Genomic DNA, 23,132 nt, shown 5'->3' on the forward strand with positions numbered 1-23,132 from the left:
GAGAGGAGGTTCCTAAAGTGTGTGTGTTATAGGCTGGGGAAAAAAGCGTTGTGCTCTCTAGGGGAGGGAGAAATGACAGAGGCACAAAAAGGGTAAGATGTAAAAAAGGAGATTTAGAAGCAAGCAGCAGATGGTAGCAGGACTGTGTAAAATAAAGATACGATAGACAGATAGAACATTTGCTATGTGACTTCTGCTTTGAGTAAATGATAAAAGTCTTACCATCTGGACTGTCAGAGGGGTCGGCCAGGCATTTGTTTTCACACTGCTGCATTGCAGATGGACGGAGAGACTCTGTGCATTCTATCGAAGGCTGTCTTATGTGACTCAGGCATTGCACAGATCGTCTCTGTTGCCCAAGGCCACAATTAGCTGAACACTGAAAGGAAGCCATGTTATAAAATCATCTTTAATAAAAATTAATTAATTGCGTACAATATGATACTCACCTCTCCCCATTCACCTGTGATCCAGCGGGATGGTGGGCATCTCTGTAAGGTGCAGCGCATACTTGTTGCAGGTTTATCCATAGCTTGGCAGTGGGAATGGGGTAAGGTGGTATCTTGGTCACCAATCCTACACAGAACAACTCGGTGTCTGTACCCAGGCCCACAGCTTGGGGTGCACTTCAGGGAGAGTTAGGAAAACAGATTATCTCAAAGACAACAATGATGAATTAGATGGCACTACAGTCTATGTAATATAATGATTATCTAACTGGCTTTCAAATGCAATTTATATAATTATATAAATATAATATCTGCCACTAAAGACTTTCCATTGTGCATCTGCCACTGTAGTGCCACATCACCAGCTACTTTTGCATATTCGGTATAGAGCTCATTAAAGTACTTTAGCTTTAGCTGGGGCCACAAAGGCATGTTTATTATAAAGTTATGGCTATGTGCCAGAACTTAGCTGATTGTTATCTGTTCTGAAACACATTAAACTGTAAATGTTTATATATGACATTGTAAAAACAAGTTTGTATGCACAATAGTGATGTTGTTACAGTTATGCCCTGTTACATTATCAAAAAGTGCAATTTTCATGACTGTATGGCATGTCTCAATCTGTATTGTATGTTTCTTTTTGGAGCTAATAAAAAAAAGTGCATTTTGTAAATGCAGCTTCACGTAAAGCCTGGGTGCAATTCTGGTCAGGCTTTTATCAGACACTTTGCACCTTAAAATTCTAGTAGCTTCTGCTTCTTCATCACACATGCTATCTTAAAGGAGTAGAGAAAAGTAGACTAGAAATGTTATACATTATGGTTTGGGCTTTTGTACCAGCCCAAGGCAACCACAGCCATTTAGCAGTAAAGATATGTGTCTCCAAAGATGCCCCAGTAGTTCTCCATCTTCTTTTCTGCTGATTTACTGCTCTGTGCTGCTGTCACTTACAGAGCTTACGGCCAACTCAAAATATGCAGTACCTATGTAATATAAATGTCACCATATAAGGCTGATTAGTGATTAATACATATATTGGCAGCACAGAAACCAGTACAATTAGCATCAGAATTTAATAATCATCCCTGTAGCATCGGCTTATATTGCAGGCAGGGCTGCCATTAGAGATCATGGTGGCCAATACAACAAAATTTCTGGGCCCGCCCACCCCAGCCCCTAAGCCCTACCCAGATCCCTCCCACACCATAGTAAAAAGGCCACACAGACAGCGCCTGATGGTGCCCCCGATTACAGGCCAATCTCATTTTCTGCTTGACAATTTGCAACAACCCCTAAGCTTAGCTTCTCAACAGCTGCTCAGAGCTCACTGAGCATGTGAGTGTTGCAGACACTTTCCAAGATGGTGACCCCCTGTGACAAGTTTGAAGTCCTGGATCATTGCTGCTATTGACAAGCTGAAACTTTAGGCTGGTGCAATAAGTTCAGTATATAAAATGTGGCATTTGTAGCCATTTATTTTTAGGTTTTAGTTCTCCTTTAAGTCTCAAATTTGCAATTGTGTGTATACAAATTTGCAAAAATGTATATAACAGTAATGTATGCAGACATTATAGTAATTTCTTAGGTGATCTATTTAATAAGAGAGGCCAGGATGTTGACTGTTGTAAGGATATATACCTGGATGAACTACTGATTTAAAGAAACTTTTGTTTGTGGATATCATTTTCCATACACTTTACCAAAGAGTAAAACCAAAACTTATTAACCTCAGACCAGTCCAAAGGCACCCATTCAGGTGGACATGTGTCTGTGTTGCAGGGTTCAAGCATGGATGGGCGAGGTTGAGGGCAGGAGGCATCATCCAGAGACTTCTTGTCACTTGCCGAAACCCGACGCTGACATATTACACTGCGAGTGCGTACTCCAGAATTGCAGCTACGACTGCACTCAGACCAAGAACCTAATGCCCACCTGAAAAACAACAGAGTGAGTATTTTGTGCATAGTTCCTATACACAAGATATACAGTATATACAGATATACAGTAGTTGTGTTATCTGTAGGTAGCACACAACATAAACAAAGACATTCTGTCAATGTTGGAATGCAAAACAACATACTAGGTGGCAGGTGAGGATTGATTTACTAAAAATGTTGCAGAGAAGTTTTCATGGACAATCATTGCAAATAAGGCTACGTGGACATATTAATTAGCAGTCTAAGAATGCTTCTAAGTACTTTGTCATTATCATTAGGTTTATATACTACACAAGCCTATATCCACAGGTTACACACACCCAGCAACTGCCATTGATTGTAGAGCAAGTGCTGTTGGCTTCCATTCTCCACTATTTTTGAAAGTCAAAAACAGTAGTAGAAAATACAACATTAAAGATAAAACAGTTTTAGAGAAGTTGTGACTCTGAGCTGGCCCTTAAAAGTTCAGCATGTGGACAAAGCTTTAATAACACCAGTTTCACATCACATCCATAAATCAGTTGAAGAGAAGACCTTGACTGACCTATAACCTTTCTATGTCATCCATACACTCATAAGCAAGGTGCAGTGCAAGGCAACAGCTCTTGGACTGTATTCCTAAGGAGGACATGACTAATCAATCCCAGCCTATTTTATTATACAGCTCATGGGGATAAACACCTCAGCTATGACTCTTTTTCTGCTGTTTATGATCATCATCATCATTTTAGTATCGGAGTGTAAAGGTGGCCATACACGGATAGATCCGCTCGTTTGGCAATGTCGCCAAACGAGCGGATCTCCCTCCGATATGCCCACCTTGAGGTGGGCAATATCGGGCTGATCCGATCGTGGGCCCTAGGGCCCAACGATCGGATCCTAGCGTTCACCAAACGGGCGGTCGGATCGCGGGACCGCATCAACGAACAGATGCGGCCGCGATCCGACGGGATTTTTAATCCCATCCGATCGAGATCTGGCCGACTTTCGGCCAGATCTCGATCGGGGAAGCCCGTCGGGGGCCCCCATACACGGGCCAATAAGCTGCCGACACGGTCTGTCGGCAGCTTTTATCGGCCCGTGTATGGCCACCTTAAGTCGTCCTAACTTAAAGGGATCCTGTCATCGGAAAACATGTTTTTTTTAAAACGCATCAGTTAATAGTGCTATTCCAGCAGAATTCTGCACTGAAATCCATTTCTCAAAAGAGCAAACCGATTTTGTTATATTCAATTTTGAAATCTGACATGGGGCTAGACATTTTGTCAATTTCCCTGCTGCCCCAGGTCATGTGACTTGTGCCTGCACTTTAGGAGAGAAATACTTTCTGGCAGGCTGCTGTTTTTCCTTCTCAATGTAACTGAATGTGTCTCAGTGGGACATGGGTTTTTACTATTGAGTGTTGTTCTTAGATCTACCAGGCTGCTGTTATCTTGTGTTGGTTACCTTCCCATTGTTCTTTTGTTTAGCTGCTGGGGGAAAAAGGGAGGGGGGTGATATCAGTCCAACTTGCAGTACAGCAGTAAAGAGTGATTGAAGTTTATCAGAGCACAAGTCACATGACTTGGGGCAGCTGGGAAATTGACAATATGTCTAGCCCCATGTCAGATTTCCAAATTGAATATAAAAAAATCTGTTTGCTCCTTTGAGAAATGGATTTCAGTGCAGAATTCTGCTGGAGCAGCACTATTAACTGATTCATTTTGAAAAATCTTTTTTTCCCATGACAGTATCCCTTTAAGGGATACTGTCATGGAAAAACATGTTTTTTTCAAAACGCATTAGTTAATAGTGCTGCTCCTGCAGAATTCTGCATTGAAATTCATTTTTCAAAAGAGCAAACAGATTCTGTTATATTTAATTTTGAAATCTGACATGGGGCTAGATATATTGTCAAATTCCCAGCTGCCCCAGTCATGTGACTTGTGCTCTAATTAACTTCAATCACTCTTTACTGCTGTACTGCAAATTGGAGTGATATCACCACCTCCCTTTACCCCCCCCAGCAGCCTAACAACAGAACAATGGGAAGGTAATGAGATAGCAGTTTCCTAACACAAGATAACAGCTCTCTGGAAGATCTAAGAACAGCACTTAATAGTAAAAGCTAAGTCTTTCTGAGACTGATTCAGTTGCATCAAGTAGGAGAAAACAGCCTGCCAGAAAGTAGTTCCATCCTAAAGTGCAGGCACAAGTCACATGACTGGGGCAGCTGGGAAACTGACAATATGTCTAGCCCCATGTCAGATTTCAAAATTGAATATAAAAAAATCAGTTTGCTCTTTTGAGAAGTGTATTTCAGTGCAGAATTCTGCTGGAGCAGCACTATTAACTGATGTGTTTTGGAAAAACAGTATCTGGGAGGTTGTCCTATTTACTCAACCTACTGGGACAGAAGGAGTCCCATTTTTATCTATATTTTCCTGCATGCATTTTTACACACACACAAAGAAGAATTGAATTGAAATGGTGAAGGATTTTTGAACCTAAAACTATATTGCTTGAATATAAGTGAATCTACTCTATTATTCATATCATTCTAACTGTGAATTTATCTACCATATTGCAAGTTAAAAAAAATGTTAAATGCAGTTTATAATTGACTTATTTTCTCCTTATTATTGTTATTCATGTTATACCCCACAACTGTTTTTACCACACGACTAAATATTATCCATTCATTATACACAACATTATACTTCCCCAGATACACCATGGGCATTTTTATACAATAATTGTCTATATCAGATAGATAAAGTGGTTACACTCACTCAGGGGGACAGGGTTCAGTGTTGCATGAACGCTGCTTCTCCTGAATCCTGGTGCTTTGATCACACAAGTCCTCAGAGACAGTGGATCCGTCAGAAACCTTTTTACAGAGCACCCGCTGAAGTTGCACACCTGAGAAAATAATAAAGAGGAGTCATTCGTAACATCCTTTAAAATTTTTAAAACCAAAAATGGGATTTTTAAAATTAAAAATCGTATTGGTTGCTATAGGTTACTTGCACTCCGCCAAACTGTTTTTATATTACAATTGGCAGTCAGAGCTAAAAAGACAGATAAAAAAATTCCTTATATTCTCACCTCCAGCACAAATGGCTGAGCACTTGGCCCATGAGCTGAGAAACCATGCGTAACTGTTCTGTGTGACTCGATTGATTGGGGCATTAAACTTGTACCGGATTCCAGGCAGCAGTTCCTCTCTTACTGCCACCTACGTTGGAAAGGAGATGGTACATTAGCTACCACATATACAACTGTGGCAGAGCTTTGAATCGAAAACACCAACTAGAAAAAAGGACTTGTGGTTACAGTACGTGTAAAGATAAGGAATAATGATTTTCTTAAGATTGTTAAGTAGAAGATAAAACATGTTACCATAACAATCAATGTGGTATTAGTAGGCCCTAAAGCCTCCAATGACTCTGGCTCTTCCTGAGGCCTCCTGTAATGAAAGATGGTGCCAGCTACATCAAATCTTCGAGGGGTATCTGGAGGAAACCTTCCGTTGATATAATATTCACTGCCTTCCTTTGCTTTCAAGGCTGTTGGAGGAAATATAGTTTAACCATACTGCTGGAGGATCACATTTTTTCACAGAACATACAAGAGAAAACCAAAGGTCATGGGCTGATTTACAAACATACTATAGGTGCTAACCAGTTGCCAACAGCACAGTATCAGTGATATCACAAAGGCAAAGAAGGCTCAAAGAGAGCACATTAGTACTTAAAATTACCACAGGATCATATACTTTATTAGGTAGTAAAGGTATGGGAGTTGTTGGTCGAAAACCCGTTATCCAGAAAGCTCTAAATTATGGGAAGGCCATGACCCATAGACTCAATTTGAATCAAATAATTTTTACTTTTAAAAATAATTTTCATTGTCTCTGAATTAATTAAACAGTACCTTGTACCTGATCCCAACTAAGATATAATTAATCCTTATTGACGGTAAAACAATCCTAACAGGTTTAATTCATGTTTATATGATATGGATATCCAAATAATGGAAAGCCTCCTTAACTGGAAAATCCCAGGCCTGACAAAATCTGCCATTGGTACTTGTGCAAAAGACAGCACATGAGTGAGTGCCGGTAGACAATAAATATAGCTATAGATACATTTTACATACCCTGGCAGAATTTATGATTTCTTAACCATTTTTCAGAGAATATGAACAATAACACAAAAACTTTTCTTTCACTCATGATTAGTGGTTGGCTGAAGCCGTATATTGTCAAACAACTGTGTTTACTCTTTTTAAATCATAATCACTACACAAACTACCCAAATGACCCTGATCAAAAGTTTACATACCCCAGTTCTTAATGCCGTGTATTGCCCCCTTTAACATCAATGACAGCTTGAAGTTTTTTGTGGTAGTTGTGGATGAGGCTCTTTATCTTCTCAGACGGTAAAGCTGCCTATTCTTCCTGGCAAATAGCCTCCAGTTTCTGTAAATTCTTGGGCTGTCTTACATTAACTGCACGTTTGAGGTCTCCTCAGAGTGGCTCAATGATATTGAGGTAAGGAGACTGAGACGGCCACTCCAGAACCTTCACTTTATTTTGCTGTAGCCAATGACAGGTCGACTTGGCCTGGTGTTTTGGATCATTGTCATGTTGGAATGTCCAAGTACATCCCATGCGCAGCTTCCGGGCTGATGAGTGCAAATTTTCCTCCAGTATTTTTTGTATTTCATCTGAAGTTATTTGTGGCTTTTTTCTTTCATCCCGAACAATTTTTTTTGGCAGTTGTGGCTGAAATCTTAGTTGGTCTACCTGACCGTGGTTTGGTTTCAACAGAACCCCTAATTTCCCACTTCTTAATTAGAGTTTGAACATTGCTGATTGGCATTCTCATTTCCTTTGATATTTTCTTATATCCCTTTCCTGTTTTATAGAGTTCAACTACCTTTTCCCGCAGATCCTTTGACAATTCTTGTGCTTTCCCCATAACATAAGAACATAAGAACATAAGAATCAAAAAACATCAGTGCAGCACTGGATGAAAGATGCAAGGGTCTGTCAGAAAGTCATCGACCTTTCATACACACCCACTAATTACAAGCAAACAGATCCCAGGTGAAGATGGTTACCTTTAATAGCCATTCTAGCCCTTTTGTGTCAAGCTGTGTGCATGTTATCAGGACAAATCACCAGGGTATGTAAACTTTTGATCAGGTTCATTTGGGTAGTTTGTATAGTGATTATGATTTAAAAAGAGTAAACACAGTTGTTTGGCAATAAATGGCTTCAGCCAACCACTAACCATGAGTGAAAGAAACATTTTTGTGTTATCATTCATATTCTCTGAAAAATGGTTAAGAAATACCGTACCATTCTGCCAGGGTATGTAAACTTATGAGCACAACTGTATATATGCAGAGCAAACTAGATGGCAGGAAAGCTGTTGGATCATAGCATTCTTGCATCATTTTAAAAATATAATTTAAAAAAAATAATATAATGTTAAACAAATATATAGATATAGATATATATATATATATATATATATATATATATATATATATATATATATATATATATATATATATACACACAGGTTGCATTATCTACCTTTAAAGGGGCCCTTAAACTGGCAAGCAATGTGTTTTTTTTCAGACTGAGAGTCTATACAGCATAATATGAAAACATTCAATGTGCCCCAACAACTGCATACCTGGATAGGTTAAAAATGGATAGTCCAGACACAGATAAATTAAAGTGCATTTGTATGAGTAAAACAACTTCTAAATAATCATCAGATGAAGCATTTTAAACAGCTACATTGAATAATTTATTTCTGTGTGCATTGCTCCATGTCATATATGATATAGTTTATAAGCATATGTTTTATGTGTCCGTGTAATTGATGTTGCATAGGGAAAATGAGAAAATGGAATCAAAAAAATCTGTTTGCAACCAAAGGAGCACTCTGAAGGCATCAGGGAAACATTCTGTTTTTGCCCGTAAACCCCTAAAAACTCAGATTTTCAGGCTAAAACCAGTGGAGACCACAAAAACTTCAAACTGATATAGGTGCCTCTCCCATTGACTTATACAGGACCTCAACAGACAGGTCTGAGATGGCAGATTTTCAGATTGGGCTTTTGCAGCATAGAAGTACAATAGATCTCGAAAAAGTCAAGTTTTTTTCCTCTCTAAAAATTCAAGTTTTCTAATGAAAATATAAATAACCCCCTAAATCTTGTACATGTGACCCATCCACTACTGGTACAGTAGCAGACTTGACACTTAGGGGCAGATTTATCAAAGGTCGAAGTGAAAATTCTAATAAAAAAAATTACGATTCAAATTCGATTAAATACTGACCTATTCGGCCAAAAAAAAAAACCTTTGATTTAATTTCGGTTGGTCTTTTTGAATTGAAATTTTGAAGTTTTTCAAATTTGAAAGTTGACCCTTGATAAATCTGCCCCTGATAGTGGATTATTTTAGATAACAACCATAGTCCCCTTCAAATTGTTTTAACGGCAAGTCTGAAAACCATCAAAAACATAACGCGGGAAATGCCATTTTTCTGAGTGCAATTAAAAGCTATAGCTTTAGGTATGGATTTATGTGACATAAAGATGTTTAGGAACAGATCTTGCTAAGCACAATATAGGCCCTACATAATAATAATAGATGACCCTATTGTAATATAGCATTATTTGAAAGAATCAATCATTTCATGTTATGCTACTTTATAAATTGTAGCAGTTCTTATTTTCAATGAATTTATAGTTTTTTGCAACATTACTCACCTAGGTAACTGAGTGATATGTTAAGCTGGCGAATATCAATATGTACTGAGCCTTTAGGGATCCAAATGACTTCCTCATATCCTTAGGAGATTAAGAAGAGAATAACATTTACAGATTTTACTTCTACGATTCTGTGTAGAAACCCCACATCCAGAGGTTATTGCCCCATATTCCAACAACAGGACAGACTGAACTTTAATCTTTAGGGTGATGACAGAAATTGAGATTTGTCATCACACCTCGTGAAGGAACTTCAGTTGGCTTGGCAAACAAAGTGACTTGTAGGTTTTCCCACCAGTGATTTATTTTGTCGCCAGCGGGAAGCATTATCCAGAGACTTGCTGCCTACGGTAGTGCAGATTTAACTGTGGCTGAGAGATCCCCCGGTCTTCCATCACCCTTATGATACAACATAATTGCAGTATTATTACTCATATCAGTTATTTTAAAAGAACGTAAAACAGCATAACAATACCTTTGGACACACTATGATCCAAGTATTGTTTTAGCAGCCAAGGAATGCCTGGTGCTATAGCAACATTCAAAGTAAATATTAGAAATATTTAGGTCTAGAAAATAAATATGGTTGATGTAATTCAGAGATAAGGGCTCATTTGGCCAACTTTTTATTGCTAGTGGGCCAGGTTCCTAAAATGATGTTTCTAGTTAGGAACTTCAGTTCACTAGTAGCAGTAGTGAAAATATATATTGTTGACATCCCAAATCATCCACTAGCAATTGATTGTTGCCCGGAGCCTCGCAGCAGTAGTAGTTGATTTTAATAAAACATTTGCTAACCTTAGTCTCTTTTGAAACTTCAATGGAAAACAGAAGTCTTGCAGGATTCTGATTGAATGTTTGTATGTTTTGGAAGTTAGTTTCAGATGTAGCAGAGACCTGTATGGTGATCTTTCTCTTTCTGTAAGTCTGTCCTTTGCTCCAGTCATCTTCATTTTAGTCTTTCCCTATAACCATTTGGTGCCAGGCAGCACGCTTATCTCTGTCACTTGCGCATGATGGTAAGTGGCACAGAGGGGTTTAAAATTTGAGACCATACAAATAGGTATCAGCATGAATGTTGTTATGTGCTCATAAATGTTATGTGCTCATAAAGTTTTCATGAAACCTGTGCATTTTGGGAAGAATCTCCAACATGTGATGCTATATCCTTTTTCTGATAAAGTATCAATCATGCTTACAGCATTATACTGATTGATAAGAATCTTGACTGTTACTGCACCTTCAGATTCCCCAAACAGTTAGTAGAGTTAGTTTAAAAGTGAGCAACCCCATTTTTTCTGCCTGCCAGAGTGACTTTAATACAGGAAAGTGAAAGTGTTTGATGTCTGTGCTGCCAGGGGTTTCCTATTAAAGTAGCAATTTCTTCAGAGTCCTGATATTAGCTTTGGTTGCCACCTATGTAAATCCAAAAGTGTATAAAAAATATATATAAAAAATATATAAAATATATATAAATATATATATACACAGTGTCCCAAGGTTCAAATTTAGTCCACGGTCCCCTTGCCGGCCTTTACTTGTATCCCCTCAAGTCCAAATCGCTTTACCTATAACTGCCGAAGTCGCAGACGAAACGCGTAAGGCTGGTGACGTCACTGGAAGGCGCCCCATCGGTAAACACGAGGAGAGAAAACGCTGCCAGGAGTTCTAAAAGCCAAGTGAGCCCTCTGGTGTAAAATACTCTGTGCGGACTTTGTACTGGTGGGGACGTGCGTTCCGACACCAAAGAGAGATTTTTCCATGCATTTGAACAGAATTTGTTTGGAGTACCCATCCGAAAGCATAATATGAGGGGAGTTCCTTAGTATCTTTGTTACAATGACCGAATGTGGTGGGAAAAAAAAGGGGGGCTGTGTGGTGAATACATAATAAAAAACTCCTAATCACAAGGGGTTACAGTTATCAAACAATATTGCCCTATCTGTTTGTTCTACCCTGCGCCTTTGGTTGCCACCTGTCCTCTTTTGACCCGGACAGCCCGGTTATTGTACAGGCTGTCTCGTTCAAAACTGATTGTCTGGATTTCCAGATGGGAATGACGTCACAATCAGGCAATCACAATTTTATAGCCCTGCCCCCAACATCACAATTCCACCCACTAAATGGCCCCACACTATCCCCAAGTCATCCATCCTGCCCCCTGTCTGGACTTCCCTACTCAGAAAGGTGGCATCCCTAATATTAACTCCCCTTGGGTTTCCATGCCCTGAAAAGAGCACTCTTTGCTCTTTAAAGGCCTAACAAGTGCACGGTGCACCCTCTTCTTCTTTACTCTGAAAAGAGAACGCTTTCCTGCTACTGGGTCATATTTGTAAATCAATAAAAACCTGCTACTGTCATAAAGTTTTATTGCAACTTGTGCTAAACTGCAGCGTAAGGGCATGCTTTTTTTTTTTATCTAGCACTGGACTTACAGCAGGGGCAGTTGTATATGACATTTTTTGTAATTTGCATAATACAGTACAACAATTTACATGTAATATTTCTGTAAGCATTCTGTCTCACCTCCCTCTGACAGGGACTGGTTAAAGATACCCTCAATAGTCTCGCAAGTGCTGCCATCTCCTCCACAAACACGACATTTGTCTTCTTTGGTATCAGAACCCAAGATCCGATCACAGCCTACATGCTAAAAGTTAATTAAAAATGGAAACATTATAATGTCTTATATAGTATTGCCTGCATGTTATTTACAGGCATAGTTTGATTCAAGAGTCACTAAAAACCATAGGTGCAATTCTTCACCATTATAACTCAGCTGCCTACCAAGAAATATTACTATTGAAGTCACACTAATGAAATCAAATGTTGGGTTGGTCGTTATGGGTTACAACACTGCAGCAAATTAACTCCATCTTTTACAATTGAACTGATTGCAAGTCCCCATAATACTATGATATACATTTGTCTGGTATAGCATTATACTGAAGAAGTCTAGTGCTAGTGTTCTTAAACTCATCTATATCAGTAACTATTAATAATTTAACACTAGTTTGTTTTCAGGCATATATTAAAATGTATTATGTTAGGATTATGCTGTTTTTTGCACTTATCTGACATAGAACTATAAAATAATGAATTTGTTTGCTATAGCTCAGGCCAAAATCGGATTGCAGCACCCAGAGCAGAGATAGGCCTGAACATGGTAGAGATGTGCTGGAGCTTGCACAGGAAAGAAAGATCATCACATTGGCTCCTGAGAAAAGGAAGCTTGAATGAGCTGGTGAAGGGGCCAGGAAAAATAGTAGAAGTAAGGAAAAAAGTAGTAACAATAAACAAAAAAGGTTAAAAGAGCAAACAGAGCAAGACTAGATAAAAGATAAAATAGAGCAAAGAAAGGATGTTAGCGAAGAAGAGGAGAATAATGAATAAATAAAGATAGGAAAGTGAGAGAAGGAGGAAGAGGCAACCAAGAGGGTCTAACAGGAAAGTGACCTGGGAGAGTATATAAGAAAGATGTAGAGAGGCAGCAAAAATCAGACTAAGCAAAAAAAAGTGAGTGTTTATTTACCTGTACTGCAACTCAGGATACATGAGAGAGCTCTCCAGTTTATATAAATGTACAATTTTCCTGGTACAGGATACATTTATTTGACTGGGATATTCAAGAGTGGCTACTGTAAATATTTAACCTCAGAGAAATATTTCACCCCTGTAAAGTCTTGGCACTGTGTTCACCAAAATACATGAGAAGGCCATCTATAATTGTTGAAAGTTTGTGATAGTATGTTTTCTTAAATGCTGAACTACTTCCTTATAAGCCAGCGATGTGAACAGTTGAAATATGTGGCACTCCTCTTAAAATTGGCATTGGTACAGATAAACTGTTGTGTTTTCTTTGTGTGCACATACTGTACATATATACAAATAGATGTACAGAATCTTCAAATGTAAAACTGCTTCATTCCTCTAACACATAATAACTGACTGTTTTCTTTGTAGTTTGTGAATAAAGCTTAATACACCCACTGATATATTCTTGCTCATATTTGGATTAAAAAATTAAATTTTTTTATAACATATTGTGGTAATACACTAATGTATAACAAATAATTGTTTTATACCTTGCACTCCCCATTGACACAGATATCATAGGAGTCCTGTCTACAGAGGGTCCCATCAATCACGGCAGCTGCCCGCTCAGTATAGAAGTTGAATCCCTCGGCCAGGCAGTTAAGTGAGCAAGACTTTACACCACCTGGTAAGAGATTATAGTAAGGACAGAGTGCAGGGTGAAGATAAACTCTAAAACTTTTCAAAATATTTTTCTAATAATATGAAAACAAAATACACAAAACAAAGAACATATTAAAGGAATGACTTTGAACAACAAATACTATCTTTGTGTTACATGTTTCTGTTTTCTCGTAACATTGTTTTAATAGACAATTTGCAACGTTTGCATCGGGTCTAGTAACCCATAGCAATAAATCAGCAGGTAGGATATATAAGGCAGCCATTTGAGTGCATATATTTGCTTGCTGGATCTGGACAAACTTTGAATTGTTTATTACACTGTCTCTTTAGCATATTTGAGACAGGTTTCTAAACTGTGATTTTTTTTTTTAAATAGGATTGCATGATACGTTATTGGATATGCCACTGTAGTATTACTTATTTTTTGTCTTGGGGCCACAGGGTTCAGTTGTGGTGGTATTACTTACCCTTACTCTTGGTTTTTGATAAATGTAAATGGTTCTGCTATTTTAGAATAATGTAGAAAGAAATTTGTGGGATTGATAAGGGTAACCTGATGATTTCATAAAAGGTCCAGATTTTTTCTTTTCATGATAAAGCCCTTGGGGTGCAAACCTCATAAGACTAAGGTCTGAAAAATGTTTTATCTTTCACTAATGTGATGATGCTTTTGATCCCAGTAAAGATGTAAATGTACACATTCATTTTATGTGCATATTTAGAACTTCAAGCATCCGTTAGAGTTAAGACCTTGCAGTTTTATGTGCTTTTACTGGACCCTTTTTACCCAGATCCTTTGCTATGATCATTTCAGGAATTCAGTTGCATCTGGAGTGTATTAGCCTTGTTCCCGGCCTCATTTCCCCTCTGCACCTCTGCCCTTTTCAATTCAGGAATGTGCTGAGCGCTACACTTAAATCTTCCACTTAGGATTGCTGAGCAATATACTCCCATGAGAGAAATTGCCTGGCAAGGCACTGAGGGAGAGATAAAGGGAATGTTAGGCTATGGGTCGAAGGATCAGAACTGGACAGAATTTGGATCCCTGGATGGGTGATGTACGTTAGAAAACACATTGATATGAATTAGAAAACAGAGCATTGCATCTGCAGTATTTGTGTTAAGGGATAATGGTAAGCTGTATGGTACAAAAATATATTGGTATTCTTTGTATTTAAAAATACAAAATAGATTGCTGGGAAAATGTAAGGCAAATAAGTTAGAATTCAGGGATCAGGAACCTTGGCTCTCCAGCTGTTAAGGAACTACAAGTCCCACAATGCAATGAAGGAGCCTTTTGAAGGAGTCTAAAGGCAAATGCATTGTGGGACTTGTAGTTCTTTAACAGCTGGAGAGCCAAGGTTCCTGATCCCTGAGGATGAACTACCAGAAGGAAGACTGTACATTCACCAAACTAGGTAAAACCAGAGTTAGAACTGATACTGGGATGCAATGCAGGCAGCAACCCATGGTATATGTGGATGATTAACAAAATGTAGTGAGATAGTAGTGAAAAAAAAATTTAGTGTTATAGATGAGTGAGAGCACCGGTTGATGCTGGGGAATCCTGGCATTAGCTGTGTTGAACTGGGATGCCAAGATCCCACCAGAAGCCTCAGACCAGATGTTCACTCCCTAAACGATTTTTATTCCTTTAGTCACTCTTCTAGTCTCTTTTTTTAACATACTATAATCTATCCTTCGATCTATGTCTCTTCTTTGTTCTTCTACAGCAATAGGGAATGACTGAGAAATAGGCCAAATGATTAGAAGCAGAACTGCCCATTGTCACCTGAGCCCATTAGGAGTATCCTAGTATCCTGATGGGCCAGTCTTTCGGGGGTTCCACAGTGAATTTTCACAGTGGGCTGCATCCATAGGCAAGCCAGACTTGGACGAAAAGAATAACATTTTAATGGTGTTTTAACATTGCGCACCAGAGATGACATAATCCCTACTGCAAACACTAACTGCAACTCACAAATAATGTATTTGCTATTGCATTCGGTTTGGGCACAAACGCGGCAAATTCTTGCTTGGATGCAACTATGAAATGTGAAATCCTGAGAGAAAATGTTGCATTGTGGGTAAAATGTTTTAAAAATTGCAGTTTGCACATAGCACATCGTAAATGCCCCCCGTGTCTTGAAAATCCTATAGCAGAATAAATAGGGCCGTTTGCACCTCAAGCAGCCTGAAATGGTCACATTATGATCCCTGCCTGCTAGTGTGAGTGCGAATGTTTGTGCTACCTGCCACTGTGGACTTGCATGCACAGGCAATCAAAGAGCCGCCCCTAATTATGTGCTGTCTTACATCCGGGCCTTTAAGGACTTCCCATAGCTATTGGCCCAAGTGTACATTAGTTTGTTAATTCCCATGCCTATAACATGCTCTGCAGTTGTGTGGCGTGTCCATTTCAACGATATGTGTGTATTTTAGAGGTTCCCATATATGTAATCAAACTTACCAACCATCCGTTAAAATGTTTAAAACTATAACTAGTCGTTGTCTGTTTGTACCTAGAAACTATAAAATATACTGTATATGCACATAGTGCCAATGAGTGAATGATGAAGACATTTACCTCTAGTGATGAGCCATCGATTTGCTGTGAAATTCCGCATTTCGCCATCTGCTAATTTTTTCACGAAACTGCCGCAAAAAATCCCAGTGGAAATATTTGCCACGACAAAAAAAGTTGCAGAGACAAAAATGTCGCAGAAAAAAAAGTTGCCACAAGAAAAAACTCCCACTTACTGTAATGCATTTGGAGCGAGAATTAAAAAAATTTTTTGATGCCCATTGATTTCAATGAGTTTTGTGAATTTTTCGTTCATCGCTATTTACCTCCTCTGTAGCTCTTCCATGAGTAATATTTTCCCCGAAAAGGCACATTATCAAACTCTGCACACTGCATTTCCCGGAAATCCTGCGAGCCAGAGGGGCAGTCCTGCAAAGTTAAGAAATCTCTTAAACCTGCAACATCTACCATTTAAAAAAAAAAAAAGTTAAAACAATACTTAAAACGTGAATTAAAATGTGTTCAATTCTGGTTTAAATAGATACTAGTTAGTATATGTTTTACGCCTGGATGTCAAGGCAGAAGAACTGTATGTTGTTTAACAGCACATCCCATAGCTATGGCCAGTTGTGATGCTGTGACTTGACCGAACTAGATTTCCAGTACTCTTTATTGTAAACATTTTTTCTTTAAATAAAGCTTAACCAATTTTACCCACCCCATCCTCAAAATATTAAAAAGATACTATGATTCCAAATTTTCAGATTTTTATATATACAACGGTTTCATTTTGCATAAATCTTATATTAATACTGGGAAATGCTTTAACTTGTGCCAGCATCGCTGGCTGTTTCTGCTCGATACTACCTGTGTTTGTCATGGGCAGATATTTGTCCTTGTTTTGCTATGTTCTGCTGACAGGCTTTAAGGAAAATATGCAAATTATACCCTGCAAAATCTAGGAAAATATTATCAGCCCATCTACTGCCAAATGTACATGTTCAACAATACTTAGGTTGAATGGATGAAAAGTACACCAAAATGCCCAAATGTTTGCAGAGAATATAGATTTTGGCCCATTGGTTTGTATATGTATAAGCAAAATTGTTTAAATCATGAGTGGGATCTTGAAAATAGCATTGTTGGCAACAGAAAAAATTATTTGCATGTCTTTGCCCATAACTTCTGAAGTGAGAGATAAGGCAAGTAAATGTATTGTTTTAAAAAGTCTTTCAATTCTTTTATGAATATTGAAATATAAATATTAAATAGTAAACGTAACAGCTGTTGCATTGATCTTGTTTGAAAATAAGTAGGACAGAAATAATTCACAGTGTAACTGCATCATAGGACTACAACAGAGCACAAATTGGAAAAAAAAAAAATGGTTAATCCGTGATGGGTACAATTATATAAAATATTACTTTTCTATTATACTAGAGTCAAATATCTATGGGTCAGTTGTCTTTTGAAAATCTACTTTATATGTATTTCTTACTCACATCAATATTGCATGATCGATATCTCTTTCTCTCGCCCAGACAATACTTTCCTCCAATAGTAGGCCTGAAATACAGAAATAGAAGATTATCTTAAGTTATTCCACTGCAATCAAATCAGTAGGCAAATCAGTGACATAGTAAATAGTGATGGGCGAATGAGGGGTTTCGCTGAAAAATTAGCGAATTTCCAGAAAAATTTGCGAAATGGCGAAAAATTTGTGAAACTCTGAATTTTCAAGAATTTATTCGCCGGCGAATAAATTCGCCCATCACTAATAGTAAAGTGGCAAGAAGGGCTCTATTCATTAGACCTCATAAATTGGAACGAACAACGATTTGGTGACTAGGCAAAGAAAGTGAGCACCTTTATCTGGAAACGGGGTTATAGATGTAAATTTGTTTATAGATTTGTATATGTAGGGAGGAAGATAGCAGTAAATTGATTTTATGTAAGAGGGAAAGGCACTAGATTGTATGTGGATTAGACATGATTTAGGTAATATTTCAATAAATAAAGATAAAGTGTAGAAGAATTTCTAGATAACTAAATGATTTTCAAGACTGAATTCTAGAAAAAATGGGAAGCCAAGGTAGCACCAAGATGTAAAAGATAGTGAGAGCAGTGAAGGCAGCAATAAAAATTGATTGGAATAGGATGTTATTGAAAGGGAAGTGTAGATAAGAGAAAGACTGAGGCAAGATAGAATGAAGAGTCTAAAGAAGCAGCAAACATCAGCCACACTGAATTTAATTTGACTTCATTGTAACAAGGAGTTCAAGCTAACCTTGGGCTGTCACAGTGACGGACAGATGAAGATACACCTCCTCCACAGGTCCTGCTGCACTCTCCCCACAAAGACCAGGATCCCCATGCTCCATCCACTCCCTCTGGACGTGTTCCAAAGGGAACACATTCCCTCTTATAACACCACTAAAAATGAATTGACATATATTAACTTGATTTTATTATGATACAATCTTTATATTATTGTTTAAATCTAACCCCTTCCATATGTCATGAAAAACTATTTGGAAAAATGATTATAACACGTCCAAGACGGTGATGTCTATAATATATTATGGTAGTCTGGTCACTGGCTGACCCAGAAAAACAACATGAGCTTTTTGTCTTACCCCCTTTTCAATTGTGTTTGTCTGGCAAATGGTCCCCTCAGCTGCAGGGATGCTGTTAGTGATGCAACGGCCAGATTTGCTAAGACACCACAACTCACTACAAACTTCCTACAAAATAAAAATGAGAGATTCATTTGCTTTGTGTACTGGAGAAACGGTCCCTAATCCTAAATAACAATTCATTACGGTATATCAGTGTATGTAAGTTGAATAAGATGCACATAAAAGTATTTCATCAGCTATGGAAATCTGTTCTAATAAATATATAATATTTCAATACTGAAAAAAGCATTTTCCTACTTCTTTGCTAACATGATGAATTTAATATTTATTAGGTTTTAGTGTATTTTCATACATAAGATTCCACAATCCATGATTGATTTTTGTTGCATATATATATAACATTTTTTACCTAACTTAATTATTTTGGTAGTGGTATAATGAATAGGGAATGGGGATTTACTAGGGTGGAAATGGCGTAAAAAAACCTCAAAAACCTTCAAGCCATAAAATGACCAGTAGAGCTGGATAGGTTATTTCTAAACATTCAAGACAATATACCAAACAGAAGCATTTATTGGATAACAAAAATGAGCATTAAACATGGCTTGTGCATCAGATCTCAAGAGAAATTAAAATAAAATAGGGCATGGTCATAAAATCAGATCACTGGGCATGTGTAATAAGTACAGGTATCACAACAGTTTAGAGGGATGCAGGCTGGCTAATGCAAGGATTTTCTGTTTTGATTCATCTACTCTATAATATAAAATAATTAAAATCTCTCAAAAAGATACGTTTTCACAAAAACCCTACACACAGTAAGTTGGTCTGCAAATTAAATTGAAGATGATTGAGCCGACGGACTCGAAAGTTATTACCATTATCAGTATATGGCATGCAACTCTAGAAATGATCATGACTTTAACATTTATGAACTATTGGAAATAATTTGTGCATTCCTGAATTATGAATTTTAAGTGAATGCGGAAAAAAGTCCATGTAGCATTGATCAGTAAATTGTATACTCCATACGTCTGTGTAAATCCTTGAGAAAACAACATGAAGGCATGACAAACATGCTCACACAAACAGACAAAGTTTAAGCTGTAATGGAAAATTTATTTTATGATATTTATATACTGACTGAATGCTGCAATTTACCATCGTATGCAAAGGAAAATGTCTATTTCCTTTGCCAAATGGGAAACAGATCTGTGCAAATGTTCTGGCTTCATGATTTACACTGACTATTTATGTCTTTCCATAAACTGCCGACATGGATTGCAGACTAGTGAAAGCACATGTCAGGAGTGCAAATATGAATAAACATAATATAGACAAAGTGGAACATAAAAAGGGACATGAGACAAACAAAAGGGACTTGGACATCCTAAATAGTCATTTATGCTGTAGAGATCTGCGTGAGCCCTTAAATCTCAAAATAAACTCTTCTGTTGCTGTTGATCAAGTGAAGAAAACATGTTTGAGGCTAGGGCCACATACAAATAAATAAATGTGCCACAAATGTAATTTTTTCCAGACACCAAAAAACTATACCACTTGTGGGTGGATTTTACCTAAGCAGAAGAGCTGCTGTATAACATTGTTCAAGTTCTCAGAATGATTTGTCAGGCAGTCGTCATGCATTGGTGTATATAGGAGTTCCACTGTGTGCTTTACTAATTTAAACTAGTGGATTCTGTCCATCTTAGTTCAACATCTTGCAGTGGTATAAAAAAGTATTAGGATCATAGCCAGTGGAGTAAAAAAGACAAGTATGGCACACCTACTGTAAGTGGCACAAGTGTCCACTGCTTTTGCAGAATACATTCAAATCAATTATAAATCTATTCTGCTTTTCAAAAACACATGCAGAAAATACTTTTCAAAAACACATGCAGAAAAGTAACTTTCATTTGTTTTGGATTCTTCTTCTGTACATCTCCCAAACATTAACTCCCCCCTTATGGTAGTTTAAGCAAAACTACTGTACATTTTAACAAGCAATCTGTCTCACAAATGTATAACCGCCATGTAACAGACACAGTTATGTGTAAAGTTACTTACAGAATGAATTGTATAAAAATAATTTGGCCAGAATATAATGTATATAATGTAACTAACTAGTGCATGCTACTTTATGACAATATAGATGCTTGTGACAGAAAGAAAGATTTAAAAATATAGGATTCATTCTATCAACAAAATGAAAACTCAGTTTCACAAAACAGATAAAACAGCCATTCTGTGAAGCAATATTATGTCACATTACTAAACCAATAAGAACAAAGCGTATTGCCCTAAATCTTGCTTTTTGTCACAAGCATCTATTTTGGCATTAAAATCTAGCTTTGCATGCACCAGTTAGTTACACCATTATATATTCTGTCCAGGATTTTTTTTACAGAATTCATTCTGTAAGTAACATTACACATAACTGAGTCTGTTACATGAATAGTATACATTTGTGAGACAGATTGCTTGTTAAAATGTACAGAATGGAGTTTGTAATACAGAATGCACTTGGGACAAACCCCATAGTGCAAGCACTAATACTGCAACATTAAATCTGCTTTCACCATAACTTTCTAATATGTCATCTTTTCATAAAGACTGTACCAAGACAAAGTAGGAAGGGACTCTACCCCATATTTACACTGGCGAGATTTAACTCCATGTTGGAAGCGGCATTGATCATCTGCATCATACGCTTGTCCTGGAGCTTGGGTGGGATATACAAAGTCCTGACGTGGTGGAGCATTGTTTAAACACACACCCAGGCCTGAACTGTGGAGAAAATAGGAAAGGCAGGATTTTATCTGTTGTAGCTATCTTGTAGAAACGGGGGAAACATTTACAAGTATCCAATTATGTTATCTAGTTTGTGCTGTTGTGCTACATATTAAAACACTCTCTTTTATTTATCTGTAGTGAGTTAATTGTATGTAAACAACCAAATATTAAAGCAAGAATTGTTGTTGTTATTAAACCATTTTAATAGTAGTTTAAATGTTGCATATAAAAGCATTAAAACAAAAAAAAAACCCCAATATAATTAAGTTGACTTTTAGTATGTTATAAAATGGCCTATTCTTAGCTGTCATCTGGTCTTCTTTTTTTGAATTAACTGTTTTTTTTCTGTCTTTTGCCAGCAGTCAGAGAGGAGTCACTGACCTGGGAGTCAAAAAACTATTGCTCTGAGACAGCAGCGTAACAATGGTGTGCCGTTGTAGAGGAAGCAGACCCATCGGTTTCTGCAAACAGAATTCTGCTAGAATTCCAAATTGTTAAATAATTAATAAAACACAAATTATAAAAAATGGAGACCAACTGCAGATTGGCTCAGAATAGCACTCTCTACGTCAAAGCCGCGAGCAACCGCTTGCATATCTGCTATTTGTGCTCATGAAATGGAGCACAAAGATTTGGCCTGGTTCTGTATGTAGTCTCTATACCAAAAACAAATCACATGAATCCCTTGCGTCTGTGGAATTCTCTGCACCAATTCCACGCACAAGCGCTACGTATATTGTTTTCTTCTGGTGTGCTCTTGCCTTGTGTTAGCCTATAAGCCCCATTAATTGTTAATCATCTAGTGTGTTAGATACTGGGCACATTTGGCCTAATGAACCCACTTTAACCAGTCAGTTTTTTTGCTTTAATTGTTCTTCATGCAACTGTCTTAATAAAGCCAATAACTGATTGACTGGTACAGTTTACATCCTAGAAGCAAATTTGCACAGTGTTAGCAAATTAACCCAGTAACTTTTAGCATATAGGTGCTTGGCAGCATTAATTATTATGAAATCTGGTTGTTAGGTAAAAATTTAAAAATGATAACCTTAAATAATTCTTGCAGCAACAAAAAACAATACCACTACATGTAAATTCACAGTAATACACAAATAGTATACATGTCTGTGTCTTACTCTAAGAAGCTAGTTATGTAATCCCGGCTGCAAGCAGACCACACAAATGGGTTGGTCTTCATAGTTATATGGGCTGCCATGAGCTTGGCTGTCTCCTGGCCTCGGGAACCACATCCATTACCAATTCCATCATGATTCATACCAAATCTAGGAAAAGAAAAGATTTTTGGCACCAGAAAGTTTTAAGGTTTATCTCACTTAATTCTTATGATCTAAGTGGTCTATTCTGGGATAGGAAACACAGATTATTCTGCTAGAGCATACAACAACTGAAACCCACTCACGTGTGTCCCACCTCGTGTGCAATAGTGAAAGCGGTAGCTAGGCCAATGTCTTCGTTTATACTGCAGCTTCTCTCTCGCTCACACATCCCACCCACAGGTGCCAAACCTAAATGTAAGGGAGGGGAACAAAAAAATCAAAAACCGTTTAGGGTAAATTCACAGGGTCTGATTTACATAGTGGGTGCCCCTAGGCCCACTGCCGTCCGTTGCCCCTGTCCCCTCCCCTTTATTCGTGCAAATTTTCATCATCTGGACCGGAGCAATGGGGATTGACACATGGGAAATTAAAAAATTATCTCCAGCGCATCCCCAGTGTTTTTGAACCAATGTGGGTGTGGTTGGGCAGCGTGCCGCCCCCCCCCCCGAAATCCT

At 37.8% G+C, this 23,132-nt stretch overlaps 1 protein-coding gene across 4 annotated transcripts in view; it reads right to left on the reverse strand.

Annotated features, from left to right (window-relative positions):
- adamts10.L (ADAM metallopeptidase with thrombospondin type 1 motif 10 L homeolog) overlaps positions 1–23,132 on the reverse strand; it is a 54,217-nt gene that overhangs the window by 4,371 nt on the left and 26,714 nt on the right. For 3 of the 4 annotated variants that reach the window (XM_018255224.2, XM_041562058.1, XM_018255242.2), the window contains 16 exons: positions 22,761–22,866; positions 22,477–22,623; positions 21,193–21,334; positions 18,545–18,652; positions 18,196–18,341; positions 17,411–17,474; positions 16,235–16,337; positions 13,252–13,385; positions 11,693–11,816; positions 9,167–9,247; positions 5,771–5,937; positions 5,477–5,606; positions 5,161–5,290; positions 2,180–2,384; positions 450–626; positions 223–379 (listed from right to left, as the gene is read on the reverse strand). In XM_018255224.2, coding sequence (XP_018110713.1) covers positions 223–379; positions 450–626; positions 2,180–2,384; positions 5,161–5,290; positions 5,477–5,606; positions 5,771–5,937; positions 9,167–9,247; positions 11,693–11,816; positions 13,252–13,385; positions 16,235–16,337; positions 17,411–17,474; positions 18,196–18,341; positions 18,545–18,652; positions 21,193–21,334; positions 22,477–22,623; positions 22,761–22,866 — 2,121 coding nt within the window. Of the gene's footprint in view, positions 1–222; positions 380–449; positions 1,436–2,179; positions 2,385–5,160; positions 5,291–5,476; positions 5,607–5,770; positions 5,938–9,166; positions 9,248–11,692; positions 11,817–13,251; positions 13,386–16,234; positions 16,338–17,410; positions 17,475–18,195; positions 18,342–18,544; positions 18,653–21,192; positions 21,335–22,476; positions 22,624–22,760; positions 22,867–23,132 lie in introns of those variants that run through there. The other variant, XM_041562063.1, reaches the window with a different exon arrangement.

This window comes from Xenopus laevis, chromosome 1L (genome assembly GCF_017654675.1).
Source record: "Xenopus laevis strain J_2021 chromosome 1L, Xenopus_laevis_v10.1, whole genome shotgun sequence".
NCBI classification, from domain to species: domain Eukaryota; kingdom Metazoa; phylum Chordata; class Amphibia; order Anura; family Pipidae; genus Xenopus; species Xenopus laevis.